The sequence below is a fragment of the Thamnophis sirtalis genome, unplaced genomic scaffold, assembly GCF_051295495.1.
Source record: "Thamnophis sirtalis isolate CommonGarterSnake01/CBP01778 unplaced genomic scaffold, rThaSir2_p1.2 scaffold_2, whole genome shotgun sequence".
In the NCBI taxonomy this organism is placed as follows: domain Eukaryota; kingdom Metazoa; phylum Chordata; class Lepidosauria; order Squamata; family Natricidae; genus Thamnophis; species Thamnophis sirtalis.
This window is the reverse complement of record NW_028261382.1, coordinates 137,359,820-137,376,896: the sequence shown is the minus strand read 5'-3', so window position 1 is coordinate 137,376,896 and position 17,077 is coordinate 137,359,820. Positions and strand designations below refer to the sequence as shown.

Sequence of the window (17,077 nt, the reverse complement as noted above, 5' to 3'; positions counted from 1 at the left end):
GCAGAACGCCACGAGGAGGCTGGGGACTAGCCTGGGGAGCCAGCTAGTCTCTCCCTCCTGAGAGGAAGATAAGTCTCGGGGAACCGAGGGCGGTGGGAGAAAGGAATCCGACCCCCAGGCGGCCCTTCCCTCCTGAAGATTCTGCGAGCGCATTTGGACCTCAACGGCCAGCGCGTGCCCATCCCAGCTCCAGCTATCTTCCAGGCCTCGTTGGGACCTGAAATGGCTGAGGAATGCAGGGAGGCCTTAGGGGAACAGGCAGCAAACGCAGTAAGCTGGATCCCTCTGTGAAAAAAGGCAAGGGGCACAAGGGCTCAATTGAAAGGTCTTCACCAAGAGCCACAGTGGGTCCCAGGGAGGTTTCAAGGCCCCATCAGCCAGAACCTAGCCCAGACCATCGCAGCAGGGAGTCAGCTTCCCCTGATCGTGAGGCCCAATCCCCCGGGGACAGTGAATTCTTGTCTGGGGATAACTATAGGTCCAGGGATCCATCTCCAGAAGCGTCTTGGGGGTACCCCGACTCCCCTAGCTCCTCCATTGGAGAGGAACGAGATTCTATCCAGGATTCCCTGTGTGGGAAGGGTGAATCCAGCTCAGGCAGGCCTAGCCATCGCAGGCCCAGTAAGCAGAAACTGAAAAGGGGAAAAAGCCCTGCTCTTTCTGATGAAATGAGGGAGGTAATTTCCTTAGCCATTTCCCAAGGGATAGCTGAAGGCATTAAGCACAGGGGCTCTCGCAAGGGCAAGGCCCCAAAGGAAAAACGCAAACCTAAGGCCTCCACTTCCAAGGAGCCTGTATCCTCCTCCCCATCTTCCAGCCCCTCTTACTCTGGGCTTTCAAGTTCTGAGCAGGAAGAAGGGGAAATTTTCACGCTTTCTGAAGACGAAAACCCTACCCCTGACAAACCAAAATTCACTGGCCTGTTTCAACCGTCATTATTCAAATCAATCTTGCATAAGGCCATGACGGCTACAGACTTAGGCCCCACTTCCAGGCCTGAGGCCTCTCAAGCTTCCACATCCAGGGATCATAAGCATGGCTTATTCAAAGAGACAGTAGAAATCCCTGAGGTTATTCCTGTGCCTGACCTCTTTATGGACGCTGTGCAGCGCCAGTGGCTACAGCCAGGTACCCTAACCAACCCCAGTGGGGGGGGACAGAGCACTGTATGCCCTGGAGGGAAAAATGGAAGAAATCCTGAAATTCCCTGAAGTAGATGCCCCAGTTGTGTCTCTAACTTCCAATTCAAACTTGCCAGCTGAGCTCCTAGAGGGACTTAAGGCAGAAGATAAGAGATCAGAAAAGGCGTGTCATAAAACACACATGGCGTCTGCCTGGGCCATCAAGGCATCCACCTCTGCCTCCTTCTTTATCAGGGCCACCTTATTCTGGCTACGCCAATTCAGGTCTAGACCACCGCCCAGGAAATCTAGATGGCGCCATGAACTAACCAAAATTATTACCGCTGTAGAGTATTCAGCGGATGCCACCTTGACAGCAGCAAAATTTTCATCTAGGGCTCTCGCTTCCAATATCACCTCCCGCCGCCTCTTATGGCTCAGGCATTGGCAGGCCGAAATGAAGGCCAAGTGGAAGCTGGCATTGGCCCCATTTAAAGGAGGCCTTCTGTTTGGAGAGGCCCTGGACAAGTTTGTCACTGAAACCAAAGACAAACGCAAGATCCTTCCTGCAACCTTTAAGAGGGGTGACCGGAAAGGGGCGGGGTCCTTTCGTAAGAGACCTTACAGGAGTCAGGAAGCAGGACAATCTTCTCACCCTTCCTCCTACCAGAGACCCTTTCAGGCAGGGGGGGATAGGCACCAAGACAGAGCCTTCGGTGCTCGTGCCAACCAATCCCAGTCTTCCTTTTGGAGAACATTCCGAGGAGAAGGAAACAACAGCGGTGGCTCCCGTCCTTTTCGTAAGGGAAAGTGACGGTCGCAGGGATCCCCCCATCGGGGGTCGGCTACGGCTGTACGCCAACAGGTGGGAGGAGATAACATCGGACAAGTGGGTCCTCAACACCATTCGGAGGGGCCTTGTCCTGGACTTTCTAACCTTTCCCCAGAGAAAGTTTATTCGCTGTCCTACCCCCAGGAACCCGGAGAAGAGGGAGCGCATGAGAGCAGAAATCCACCATCTCTTAGAGATAGAGGCGATAGAGCCAGTCCCCAAGGATCAGCAGGGGAGGGGCTTTTATTCTATCCTCTTCCTTGTGCCCAAGAGTTCAGGGGGGTGGAGGGCCATCTTGGACCTCAAGAGCCTAAACCAGCATCTGGCTTACAAGAGGTTCAAGATGCAGTCACTCCATTCCATCCTGGACTGTGTGAGGGAGGGGGACCTATTGACATCAATAGATCTCAAAGAGGCCTACCTGCATGTCCCCATCCATGCGGCCCACAGGCGGTTCCTGAGGTTCTGTTCGGAAGGGAAGCATTTCCAATACAGGGGTCTTCCCTTCGGGCTATCATCTGCGCCCAGGACATTCACCAAAATTCTGGCGGTGCTAGCGGCTCATCTCCGCAGCCATCCGGTTCGTCTGGAATGTTATTTGGACGATATAATCATTCATTCTCTCACCACCAAGCAGGCACACCGCGATGTTTCTCTAACTGTGCAGACCCTGCAGCACCATGGCTTCTCTGTCAACATGGAGAAGAGCCAGTTCCGGCCATCCACCTGTATACAGCACCTGGGTACAGTCATCAACTCCACCTCCTGCCAGGTATTTCTTTCTCCAGACCGGCTGTCCAACCTGAGACGCAGAGTGAAGCACTGCAGCCTTGCCAGGTCGGTACCAATCATTCAGCTGTCCCAGCTCCTGGGAATAATGATATCTTGCCTGAGGGTGGTTCCCTGGGCTCGACTTCACGCCAGGGAGCTGCAGTGGTTCCTGCTGCCAATGCAGAGGGCCAAGGCCAGCAACTCACACAGGCGGGTTCGGCTCCCACGAAAGGTGATCCGGTCTCTGGCATGGTGGAAGTCCAAGGCAGTCAAGAAGGCCTGCTTGTTCAAGGAGCCGGAAAGACTAGTTGTCACCACGGATGCCAGCCTCCTGGGGTGGGGCACCCACTGTCAGGGCCACCTAGCCCAAGGCCGATGGACTCAGAGGGAGGCTGCCCACAGCATCAATTGGCTGGAACTGAGAACAGCTCGCCTCGCGCTGAGAAAGTTCACCACTCTAGTAAAAGGGGCTCATGTACTGTTGATGACAGACAATGTAGCGACAAAAGCGCATATAAACCGGCAAGGGGGCACTCGATCAAAGGCCTTCATGCTCGAGGCGGAAGCGCTGGGCAGGTGGGCGGAACGTCATCTGGCTTCTCTCAGTGCAGATCACATCTCCGGCGTAAGCAACCGGGAAGCAGATTGGCTGAGTCGCCAACGTATCGACCACTCGGAGTGGCGCCTGCACCTGGACCTGTTCCAACAGATCGTGAGGAGATTCGGCAAGCCTCAGGTAGACCTGTTTGCCACACACAACAACACACAGCTCCCACGCTTCTTCAGTCGCTACCACTCGCCCCAGGCGGAGGGAACAAATGCACTGAGGTCAGTGTGGCCTCAGGGACTTCTGTATGCCTTCCCTCCACTTCCGCTCATTCCTCAGGTGTTGAACAAGCTCCTGGCCGAAAAGGCAGACCTCATTCTGGTGGCCCCCTTCTGGCCCATCTGGTGGCCCCCTTCTGGCACAGAAGGCCCTGGTATGCAGACCTGGTCAGTCTCTCAGTTCAGAGACCGTGGAGAATCCCTCGGGACCAAATTGCCCTCAGCCAAGGGGCCATCACCCATCCAGAGCCCCAGTGGCTACAGCTAGCCGTTTGACACTTGAAGGGGAGCTCCTGAGAAAGCAGAAGTTCTCTGACCAGGTCATTCGAACAATCCAAGCGTCCAGGAGGCCTTCTACTACTAGAATCTACGATGCCACCTGGGCCGCATTCTCTCAGAGGTGCATGACTAGAGACATAGAGGCCTCTTCAGCCTCGATCCCTCAGACCCTAGACTTTTTGCAGGAGGGTCTGGATAAAGGCCTTGCGGTCAGCACCCTCAGACGCCAGGTTGCAGCGCTGTCTACCATCCTGGCAAAGGGCTCCTCTCGCTCTCTGAGTCAACTTCCTCAGATCAAGAGCTTTCTCAAGGGAGCAGCGAACATCAGTCCTCCAGCTGTTCACCGGTATCCGTCTTGGGACCTTCCATTTGTGCTTAAGGCCCTGACCAAAGCCCCATTTGAGCCATTGAGAAAGACCAGTCTGCGCCACCTTACCATCAAGACTGCTTTCCTGGTGGCCATTACATCCGCTCGCAGGGTATCCAAGCTGGCTGCGCTCTCTGTCAGGGAGGATTTGTGCGTAGTTCACCCGGACAGAGTAATTTTGAGGCTTGATCCGTCATTTGCTCCGAAAATTAACTCTCTGTTTCACAGGTCTCAAGAGCTTATTTTGCCCAACTTCTGTCCCCATCCTTCTCACCCTAAGGAGCGTGAGTGGCACAAGCTGGACGTGAGACGAGCCGTGCGAACGTATGTAAAGAGGACAAAAGACTTCCGCCGGTCAGAGGCGTTCTTTGTCTCCTTCCTCCCTGCGTCCCTTGGCCACAAGGTCTCCTCTCACACTGTGGGACGTTGGCTACGCGCTTACATCAAGGTGGCATATGAACACCAGGGCAAAGCGGCTCCGAGACGGGTCACTGCACATTCCACTAGGAGCGCAGCAACGTCTGCAGCCTGGGCAACCCAGGCCTCTATTCTAGACATTTGTAGAGCGGCCACTTGGGCTTCCCCCACGGCCTTTATTAAAAACTATAAGATTGACACCTTTGCCTCAGCCGAAGCCTCTTTTGGCTGAAGAGTATTACAAAGAGTGGCTGGAATGCCAGAGGCTGCAGCGCTTCCCCACCCTGGGACTCAATAGCTTGGGCATGTCTCAGCATTTGGACTCTCCGAGCAGTGCACTGGAGAAAACCGTTGGCTTACCTGAACGGTCGTTCTCGGGGCACTGCGAGGAGAGTCCAAACCCACCCGGGTGTTTATTATATTGAACGATGTGACTGTATTGACTGTAACTGATTACAGGACGGTTTCCTTCGTTTTCGAACTGAGCATGCAGAGGCAAAGGGAGGCGTGGTCAACAAAAACATCACTCAGTCCAAGGGCAGATCGGCTGTGTTAACCCAGCATTTGGACTCTCCTCGCAGTGCCCCAAGAACGACCGTTCAGGTAAGCCAACGGTCTTTCTCAGGAGCAAAGGCTGCAAAGTGTTGTCCAAGTCTTGTGTTGATCAAATATTTCTGGTCAGTTGATCTAATATGAGTCTCTTGCAAGCAAATTATGTCATTCTTAAATTGTTTCAAATAATGATTTATTTTCTTCCTTTTCTGTGGGGAGTTTAAACCATTAACGTTCCAGGTTAGGAACTTAGTTATTATCTTTAGCTTCCTGAAGCTTTTTAAGAGCCATCTGGAAATCCTGTAGTTTGGCTTTCAGCCTGGCTCCTTCCACTGCTTCTGAGCTAAAACCTGTGAATTCTTGGACGATAGTGTGTGTTTGTTGTAAAGCTTGTTGCTTTTTTAACTCTTGTTCCATTCGCCTAGTAATCACGCGGGTTTGTCTTTGCTCCTTTGCTCCTTTTAGTTCTGATAGAGGAAGTTGATCCAGCCTTGGTGATCCTTGGGTAGCTTGCTGTCTGTCCTGTCCTTGTTCTCTTTCTCTGGGTCCTGGAGGGGGGGGATGTCCAGCCTTTAGTATATTATTATAAAAATCTTGAGCCTTCCATGCTGAGTTAAGATGATATCTTTGCCCCTGGTAAGTAACTGCTAGCCCGGCTGGGGCCTCCCATCTGAACTGTAGCTGACGATTTTTGAGCTCATCGACTAAGAAGGCATAGTCTTTCCTCGATCTCAACATTTTGGGTGGTATTTCCTTCAAAACAGTCACCGCCTGACCGCCAATTTGAAGCTTGGTTTTGTAAGACTCTTGCAATATCAAATTCCTCTCATAGCAAAATACACCACAATGTCTCTTGGGAGTTGCTTTTGTCTGGCGAGCCAGGAATTGACACAATATATCTTGTCAATCTGCCAATCAAAAATCCCTCCTGATCGTCCCATCAATTGATCAAAAGCTTCTGAGAAAATCTGCTTCAAATTTTCTTGTTTTTTCTCTTTGAGGCCTCTTATCCTTAAGGCAAATTCCATCTGTCTGTACTGCAACATTATAATTTCATTTTCTGCATCACCAGATCCATTTTCGTTACCAGGTTAATATTGGAATCATTAAGATCTTCCAATTTATCTTCAATTCCTAATACATAGCCCGATAGGCATTTAAAAGCGTCTAAAATATCGCCTCTAATTTGTTGATTGCGAATCTGGACCGAATTCATAACTTCTGACAATTCCTTATTGGCAGCAGATATCTTTTCCTGTATTTTAATTTCCATCGTAGCTGCATGATTTTTTAAGGCCTCGGCTAAGGCCACACTTAGTTCTTTTTGCAGTATTTCTCGGGTCAAAGGCTCCCCTGCGGGGGTAGGAGGGGGTTTGAGGGGGAGTAGTGACTGTAATTTAGTTCCAGGAGCAGGTGAATTACCAGCGCTCTTTGAGGCATTTATCTTTTGCTGCTTAGAGGCCATTTCACATTTAATCTTCTCCACCCAATTACTAAATCCAGGCAAGCCACTTGTCCAGCAATTACTATTTAGTTTAGTAATAAATCACTACTGATTTAATGATCTTTAACTATTCTGAGCTCTGTAAATATCTGTGGCATCAAAGCCTGACCCTGCCTACAAAGCTGTTCGGCGCCATTTTCTGTGTGTTTCTACCAAGTAGTTTATCAGAAGGAATTCTTTAAAAAATGGAGTTAAAGTCTTAATACATACAATTAGAAGTTCTCCAGTATCAGTTCTGCCCGTGCTGGGATCAGTAATAAATCAATCCTTGAGCTGAGGGTGGACGTATGCCTTCATTCTGCAAAAAGGCAGAAGAATTCCTTGACGCCGAGAATTCACTGTGTTGCCGGGTGGCTCACACCTCCCACCCCCAGATTTATGTTCTGGGGGCGTTAAATGGAGCGCTACCCAAACACAGCTTCCTCACTTCCTCCTCTTTGCCCGGAGAAAAGGTAATCAAACTGTCAAACAGTTGGTGGATACTGTTTAGACAGCTTAACGCAGCCAAGGATCCGGAGCTGTTAAAAACAACAACTCCTCTCAGACCACGCCCATCCGGAAGCCGTTCTAGATTTTAAGAGACTTCAATAAAATAACAGTTCAGGATGCTTGGGAAACTCTGAAAATAAGGTAATAAAGGCTTAAATACCACAAAGAAATTAAAATGGAACATTTGATGAGACCCGCATGGTTGCATAAAGAACTTTTTGACAAACTGAAGGTCCAAAAGAAGAAGTGTAAAAAATGGAAAGAGGATTTTGTAACTATAGCAGAATACCAGCAAATAGCCTGAATCTGTAACGTCAGTCCATATGTTGCAGGAATATCTGAAAAACTCCGGATTTTCAACCAACCCAATATACATATACATTTTAAACTCAAAAATACACTAAGGCAGAAGCTTGTCCATCCCAAGGATAAACACCCAGGCACAAACTGAGCAGTATGCAGTACAATGCAGTCAGTCAGACAGACAGACAGACAGACAGACATGAAACATCACCACTTCACAAATGCATGGTACAATGTGGGAAAATAAACACACCAGGACAAGATTCAGAAGTCCATCTGCATTTGAAAGACATGTCTTTTGAACACAGCAAAATCCACATTCTAGACAGACAAGACCACTGGTTTGAAAGAGGGGTTAAAGAGGCCGTCTACGTTAAGATTGAACAGCCCTGTTTCAATCGAGGGGGAGAGATACTACACTACCTATCTCCTGGTTACAGCAGTTCTGAAAAAGTTCCATGTCCATTTGCATTATTCGGGTGATCCTGAAGGCACAGATGAACCTCCAAGTGGCCTCAACCAGTCTCAGAAAGAGTGCTAACAGCCAGATGACTGCATACATCCTTCTATCCTCCACCATTCAGTCATAATGGAAGAAACTTCTTGGATGAGAACCAAAATGTCTTCAAAGAAAAACAAAATCCAGTTGTCTTTTGAAAAAGCACATTTTGGACATACTGTTCTACTACTAGTGTGCTATTACTATTGCTATTTTACTACTACGACGCTGTATTTTATTTTTACATGCCCTGATTTAAATCCTCTCCCTAATTCTTTTCTAGGATTTCTTTTACTCTTAATTTCTACCTTATTAAAGCCAGCATGTAAAGCACTGGCACCTTCTCAATGCTGGGCTTGACTGTGCATCTTCCTTTTCTTCCAAACCCTTTCCTTGTCTGTGAAGAAAACACCTTTTATTTAGCATCTTTGTTATGCTGTCGCTGCTGTTGTTATAAAAGCTCACATATTTCCTCCCCTGCCAGTTTCAAACTTAAGCCTTTTATAAGCAATTCTGCTGTGCTGCCACTTATTTGAGAAGGCTCAAATAAATGGGGTAAAAGACAACACAGGTGCCTGCAATTTTCCCAGCAGCCTGTTCTTCTACACTACCTATCTATCTCAGCAGAAAATCTGTTAGCCTCTATAGTTAGCTTCTGGATAATTTGCACTAGATCAAGAAAATGCTCCAGATCCCTAATATTTTTATGAATAGCAAGTTTCTTATCCCTCTTCATATAGTTAGGGTTCTGAAGTGAAGAATTCAGTGGTAGAAAACTATGTAGAAGACATTGAGTCCAGTCTGGAAAATGAAAAAAATAATCCTGAAACAATGACAAGGCTTAAGTTCATCTTGTTTGTTTAGAGTAATTCCCTTGCTCTAGTTGATGGATGATAGTAGTTTAAAAAAAGCACAGCTGGTTTTGCAGACAATTCAGAGTGAAACTTCCTTCTGTGTAAGTATTTGAATTTTCTCTCTGTCTTAAAAAATAGAGAATACAAAGCATGTTACCACTTTTTAGCTTTTTAGGATATTAGCATGTTATCAAACTTGCTCTAAAGAATTCATCAATATGTCAAGCTAGCCACTCATAAGCAGTACTGCACACAAGGTATGCTAACTATTATTAAGCTAAATTGTATGGTCTGATTGATAGAGGTCACCAGTAAAAAGTAGTAACCTGTCAACTTGTTTTATCTGGCAACAGTTCAAGCACGACAGGCTTACCTTTGATTTAAACAAATTTGAGAAATATGTAGTTAGGGAAGCAGTTTTCCACTGATTTGATAAAAGAAACCACAAAATGCTGCAGCGCAGGTGTTGAAAATGTTTGAAAGCTGATTGAGGGAAGCAGATGGCTTTAGTCAGTGGCATCCAGCCAAAAGAGCAGGTGCTGGTCATGTGATCACTGGTTACCAGGGTAATCTGATTGCTCTTGGCGTGCAGATGAAAGGAAAGGGGCCCTGCATTCAGCTGTAGCATTGTATAATTTGTGGCAGTTAGAGCGGAAATAAATGCTGGAAATGGAGCCTCATAGTAGGGGAGGCTACTGTCCATGTAGTATATATACACTGGCATGGTTGGAAACAGAACAGTTGTGAAGATTCATTTTGAAGAAAATGATTGTCTTCTGATACTTAACACATATCAACCCATGTTTGGCCTTGTCAGATTTCTTCTTCTTCTTTTTTTTTTTTTTTTTTTTTTTTGAGCTTTTTGAAAATCAAATGTGTGTTTATAAATTGACATTTGGGAAGGATAAAGAATTTTATTCTTTACTGTTTGTGTAAAAATAATGGCTTAGAATGATTCTCAATCAGTTCATTTAGAAACCTATTTGTATGACTTCAACATAAAATGTCAAATGAAAACATTTAACTCAGTAAATTATCAAATCTCTCCTTCCTTCGGAATATCATGAATACATTTGCCAAAACTACATGTACAGTTTCTAGGAATTTGAGATAACATCTGATGGAGTTCTGTGAAATTATGTATGTTTTCATTTGTGTTTTTCAAGTTATTAAAGTAATTTCAGCTGAATGTTCATGATTGAGTCTTTAAATAACATGTACACCATACATCTAAATTTACTAAATTTTGCTTCATCTCTTATGAGAATATTTTTCAGAAATCCCACATGGAATCAAAAATTGCTATTTATGTCCTGAATACAATATTAATCTCAACAGATTTAACATTCCCATATGCTTATTATATTATCATTATTCTTGGCAATATGAAGGTATTATGAATACTCAATGTACTTGTATGGTTTTTGAAGTGCCTAAATTTTATTTACTAGAAGCCAGGTTTTACTTTTGTATCTCTATCCGTGCCCCCATTTTAATACTGACTTATGCAGTGTTGGCATATCTACCCTAGAAAGGAGAATTCTAAAGGAAGATATAACAGGCTTAGTGTACATGTAGATGTATGCTGCTTAAGATAAACATGTCAAGATTTGTCCTTCAGATACTTTTCTCAATTTGTTTTACTGTGTATACTTCGTTAACATTTTCAACAAACTGACTTTTTTATATTTATTTTGGTTTTATACATATTGCAATTAAATGGGCCCAAAACCATTTATAAAATAATATTTAAAAAGTTCATTAGATTGAGGAAATTGAAACAGCTGTAATAGTTTCTGGAAATTTACTCCATTTCAGAATAGGAAAGGATTTGTATATGCAATACTAATTAAAGATATTTATATTTCAGTAACAAGAAAGCAGAATCGGAATCTAGTGCAGTGAAGAAAAAGGTCAACAAGGGAAAGGAAGGTTCTGAAAACTCAGATGTGGAAAAAACACCACTAGGATCACCACATCCTGAAGAGGAAGATGATGCAGGAATTCAGGTACTTCCATTGGTCATTTGTTCATACCTGATTGTTGAGCACTATGGCCTCATTCAGATATAATGCTAATCTATTGTTTAGTTTTACAAGAAAACAAAAGTGCACCCCCTTTTTAAAAAGAAAACCTGATGAAAAATTTGGAAATGTCAATTTGCTGTCAAGTTAATCACAATTTATCTGAATTGTATAATGCTCTATCATCAATAAGTTCCTTGAAGTAATTATGATGATGGCTTTTTTCAATTCGCTTCAGTTGAGTTTAATGAAAGATTAGGTTTGGAACATTCTAGTAAATTGTAGTTAATAAAAAACAGAAACTGAAGTCCTGCTGGAATAGGATATGGAAAATAAATAGTATAGATATATGCCAAAAGACTGGTTTTGGTTTGTTTGTTTGTTTTAAATGTCTTTAGGTCCTGTGCGTTGCAAGGACAAGTCCCTGCAGTGTTCTTGGCAAGTTTTGTTAAGTCCTTCGTCAACTGAGAGAGTGACTGGCCCACATTTACTCAGATCAGAGGTGGGCTGCTGCCTGTTGGGACTGGTTCATCCAAACCAGTTGTTCCAATTCTGCACAGTTCAGAGAACCGGCAAATCAAACCACCGGCCTGAAAGACAACCTGAAAAAAGGCCTGAAATCGGCTTGAAAATGCCCCAAAAACAGTTTATCCAGTTTCTCTTCCTCATGCAGCCAACTTTCCCAGTCTAGCTTGATGCAGTCTCTCACCCATACCCAAACAGACACAAACTGGTTGGCTCTTTCTTTCTTCCCCTCCCCCACCGGAGACCCATGGATTCCCTCCCTAACTGTGTTAAAAAATTTGGAGCCCACCACTGACCCAGATGCCTTTTGTGTCCAAGGCGAAACTAGAACTCATAGTCTCTCGGTTTATATCCTGATGGCCTAACCTACTACACTAAATTGGCTGTCAAGATTCATTCTTACTATTCCTAATGTTAGTAGATCACTGCAACTAATACAGTAGAGCTTCTGGTACTCAGAAACCAGAATTCCTGACCTAACAATATGTTATGAATGATTAGCATGTGAATGTGTAGTCTATTTTTTCAACCTTATTGTGAATGGAAAACTAGAGAATCCATTCTTTTGTACTTTGGATCTTATCTTCTTGCTCCTAAACAATCTTGGTTTGTAAGTTTGCAATTTTATTTTCATTGCTTGGGCATTAATACATTATGATCATAGTTAAAAAGTCATCGAAAGCTAATGGTTCAGGTAAGCTAAGAAAGTTGAACCTGGCCAGAAAATTCAAAATCAAATGATCTTATAATAAAGATTATAAAGGATTAAAACTGAAAAACTGTCAGTATGGCTTTCTACTGCATTATTTGTATTCAGGTAGGATTTAAAATGTAAATTGATTTATTGCTGGTTTAATCTGATGTTCTCTATTCTTATGCATTTTTAAATTACAGATTTAGTTGAATTGGGTTTTATTTACATGTATACCCACTCACATACACATTAGCTATTCCATTTCAGAGTAAGAAGTGTTATACAAAATGTAGAAAAGGAGTAAATAACTAATGAAAAAAGGATTTGAATAAAATAAAATCTAAATAGAGTTTTTAGCAGTACAATTTCCTTTGTCTCCTTATACATTTCTATTATTATGACCTATTCTTGTTTCTATCATATCTCAATATCATATTTTGTTGTTTTACAATCTTTTTTTTGAGGATCTCATTAACTTTATCCAATCATGACTGTTTCACTATTTATTCATATGATTGTTTTGGAATATGATCCTCTTTTATTTTCTTTATATGACCAAGCCACCTAAACATCTTTCCTTTGTATAGGTCTGTGGTAGCGAACCTATAGCACGCATGCCACAGTTGGCACACAGAGCAATTTGTCAGGGCACGTGAGATGTTGCCCTGTCAGTTGGCCAGCGTGCATCCTTGAAGCCTCCGGAAAACTGGCCCTACGGGCAAACCGAAAGTTCAGGAAAAGACTTCCTGTTTGCTTATAGGGTCCTTTTTTGCCCTCCGGAGCCTTTAGGGAAGCCTCTTGAAGGCCCTTGAAAGCTCTGGAGGGCTAAAACCGGCCCTACGAGCAAACCAGAAGTCAGTTCCCCAAATGCGGTACAGAGGCTTCAAGGAAGCTCCTGAAGCCTCTGGAGGGCCTCCGAGGGCATTGGGGGGGTCTGTTTTCGCCCTCCCCAGGCTCCTATAAAGCCTCTGTAGCCTGGGGAGGGCAAAAAAGCATGCCAAAAATGGGGGGACTGCTGGTTGTGCGCGCATGCATGCTGAGGTCATGCGCAAAGTATTATGGGTGTGGCATGCCCATGCACGATCCCCCTGCACTCCCCCGCTTTTGGCACGTGAGCCAAAAAAGGTTCACCATCACTGGTATAGGTCATTCAGTTTTATATTCATTCAACATCCATTCAGCATCTATTCATTCTTCATCTTACTTTATCAGAAAATATTTCTTAAGGATCCCATGCCTTCTCCATTCAGGTTTTATGTTTCTTCCAATATATTCAACTCTGATATCCACTTAAAAAGTGAATAGATCACACATATATATTAAAACAAGTTATTTTTCAAAGTAGCAATAACCATTTCACAGTACTTTACAACCCTCTCTGTGCAGTTTTAGAGTCAGCATATTGCCCTCATTTTACTGACCTCAGAAGGATGGAAGAGTGAGTCAACCTTGAGCTGGTGAGACTTGAACTGCAGTACTGCATTCTAACCACTGAGCCACCATGGGACCACAATGAACACATACTATCCCATTACCATTCTAGTAGCATGTATACATATTAAAATTTTCTTAACAATTTTCCCATCTTAAGTAAACATTCTGCCAAAATACACAAATTAATCTACTTTCTTTACTTTTCTCTTTTTATGTATAACTTTCATTTATTCATTTATTTCTCCTATGGGGCACTGCTATCTAGATCATCAGTATATTTATTTTCAGATCCATATTCCTTATTGCATTATACAGTTTAGCATTTGTTTCAGTTATTCAGCTTCTCAGCCAACAGCATAGCATTGTCGGCATACAAAAGTATTTATACATTGATGTCACCACAAATATTCCTTATATATTTAATTCATAAATGTTAAAAACCTAAGGGGACGTCACACATATTTGTCTTCAGTATTGTATAATTTGCTAAAGATATTACTTATTTTCACATGTTGCTTCCATCATGTACTGCTTTTATTGCATATAGTAACTAACTTTCATATTGGCAGAAAATGTTGCATAATTAAACTATATAGTAAACTATACAATAAATCAGCAAACATACAGTAAAATTTATTTCTCACCTTCATGCATTTGTCAACAGCACACTAAAGAGCAAAAAAAAAGTCTGGTTTGCATATATCCTGCCTGACATAAAATTGCTATATTTTCCAAATTTAGCTTGTTGCAAATTATTGCCATCTATTGTGTCCTTTTAGTCTGAATTCTGCTAAACGTCTTCCCAGGTACACTAAGTGAAGAAATTCTCTTGGGTATTTACTTTTATTGTCACTCCTTTTACACAATGAAACAGTAACAACATCTGGCACAGATGACTTCACAAATGCATTAAGTCACATAGCTAGTCAATAAGAAAATAACATAACATGGTTTAACTACACCTGCAGTTTCTGCTTTTCATTATTCTCACAGCCTTCATGACTTACATGTTAGCAAGTCTTATACATTCGTTTTCTCTCATCTTATTTTTGCAGCAATTCTTCTCTTATATGCATTTTTTATCCTTTGCCTGTTTCCTTACATTGTTCTATCAAGAATAATTGTTCATACTACCCATTAAAGTAATTTCTCACCTTGTTTAACACTTTGGTTACATTGTTGTCTTCACTTTGTTCCAGTCTGCTTCAACCCATCATTCCCTACAACTTCCTATGCATTTAATCTGTAAACCAGAGGTGATGTTCAGTCGGTTTGGACCGGTTCTCCTGAACCGGTAGCGGAAAACACAGGGGGCCCCACCCACCTGCCCCGGTGCTATCCCATCCTATTTAGGGACTTTTTAAAGTCGGGGGGCATGCGTGAAGCAATGCACGTGAGCAAAGCGCATGCACGGAAGGCTGGACACGTGTGGAAGCGGCGCACACGTGGCAAACTAGTGGTAACAAAATGTGAAACCCACCGCTGCGATCAACTAATACTTTATACAGGATTCATAGTTTTTCTTTCATTTTGTTATTGCTTTTTTCCTTCTGTATAACTTTTCCAAAAATCCACTCTACCAAAAGATGGTCTATTCCAGGTTTAGAATCTCTGATCGCTATTATAGCCTTCCTAACTCTGTCAGTGTTTCGTAAACAATAAAATCAGTCATGCTTTTAGAATTGTATTCATTTTTATCCTTGTATATTTTGTGAATAGATTTGTGCTTAATCCATATATTAAAAACACCATTTTTTAAAATTTCACTATTTAGTAATTGTACCACACAATTACTATTGACCTGTGCATTACAGATTATACGAGTTCATATTTTCTAACATGTATTTAACTTTTTTATCCATACTGAAATCATCTGGACTTCTTTGCATGAAAACAAGTTCCACTTCAGATGATAAATTTCTTTCAGATGTTACATTCTTTCATTTTTTTTTCTTTATTTCACAAACAGAACATTTTCATGAATATTATACCTTTTACTTTGTGCGTCACTTAAAGTTCAATCTACAATATTTAATATGTCATGGGATCATCAGGGTTTTGATCAATTGAAACATTTACATAATACTTTTTATAAGATAATGAATTAGTAGACTAGCGTACTAAACTTAAGTCATATCTGTAGCCCTTCCGGCAAACCTTACTAATACTAAGGACACAGCAATCAATTTTGAATCATTTTGGCCAGTATGCCACAAGCACAACCAAAGTGGTCAGATCCACTCAAGCTTGCTCATGCTATTTATACAGGTTAAGATCTCCAATATGAAGCCTGTATTTCAAGTCAGTCTTAAGTTTCCCAGAATGTCACTAATGGGGTTGTTTTGAAAGTTTATAATTAAAAATTCACATGCTGCAGTTTTGACGAAAAGGTGAGATAGAAATTCAGTAAACAAATGGTGATGCAAATATTGTAGTTCACAGGCCAAGTGAACCTGGCTGTTGGGGTATTACCTCATTCACATGTACATAGGATTCTCCCACAGTGATATATGAACTTGAACATCTGCCCAACAAACAGAAGAAAACCATTCTGTATGAAAGCACTAATATGGGACTAGAAAGAAATAGTTATTATTGATAACAGAGTAAAATCATACACAATCATTTCTTATTTCTTTTTTGCAGAAGAGGCGTTCTAGCAGGCAAGTTAAAAGAAAGCGTTATACAGAAGACTTGGAATTCAAGATTTCTGATGAAGAAGTTGATGATGCAGATGCTGCGGGAAGAAACTCCCCTTCAAATAATTCTCAGTCCGAGCAACAGGTCTGTTTATATTCTTCAAACTGAGGAATAAACTCTGTACAATATTGTAGTGTTGTTTCCCCTCCAAGGTATTTCCATATCAGTTTGGCTCAACATGCCAAAATAAATTAGTTATTTAGATTCTTAAAGGCTGTGTTCATTCACATTTTCTTTACATGCCAACAATATGTAATTTTAATGAAATTAATGGTCTGTGTTGAAAAGCTTAAAACGAGGCTGCAAAGAGACAGAATTTACCTCTCTGAATTCAGTGGTCTGGCTTCTATGACTTAATAAACCACTCAAGCTTGTCTCCTGCTGTCAGGTACTATAAGAATCCCTTTATGAAATTACTGTCTTTTAGTTAGCAGTGGGATATGCTTGATTTTTTTATGTAGTGTAAATGATGGATAAAATGAATTGAATAAAATAAATAGTGATGATATAAAATGAGTACTATTACAATGTTTAAAAAACCCTTCATATAACTAACTTAGGAAACCACTGGTGAAAATGGGCATACTGAAGTAATTATTGGTCAATAATTATTTTTAAAAGCTTTCTTAAATCTTTTCTAATGTTGCCTCAAATATTTGCAACAATTCTGCATTTGGAACATTCCACTTGCAATCAGTTGCCTGCTAGACGGACATTAAGGGACTGGATTAGGATCTGATTATTTTCAGGGTGCACTACCCCATAGTAGTTCTCCCCTATTACCCGAAATAGCAGGAGAAGTTCTTCTGAAGATGGCCCTATTAATAGAAAGTCAACTATATGAATATTCAGAAAAAAATAATGAGAATCATTTAGTGTGCATGTTT

General features: G+C 42.3%; 1 protein-coding gene across 5 annotated transcripts in view; it reads left to right on the top strand.

Moving 5' to 3' along the window:
- CHD7 (chromodomain helicase DNA binding protein 7) overlaps nucleotides 1-17,077 on the top strand; it is a 217,629-nt gene that overhangs the window by 120,976 nt on the left and 79,576 nt on the right. For all 5 annotated transcript variants that reach the window (XM_087707027.1, XM_087707026.1, XM_087707023.1 and 2 more), the window contains 2 exons: nucleotides 10,684-10,822; nucleotides 16,137-16,274. In XM_087707027.1, the coding sequence (XP_087563153.1) occupies nucleotides 10,684-10,822; nucleotides 16,137-16,274 (277 nt within the window). The remainder of the gene's footprint in view (nucleotides 1-10,683; nucleotides 10,823-16,136; nucleotides 16,275-17,077) is intronic.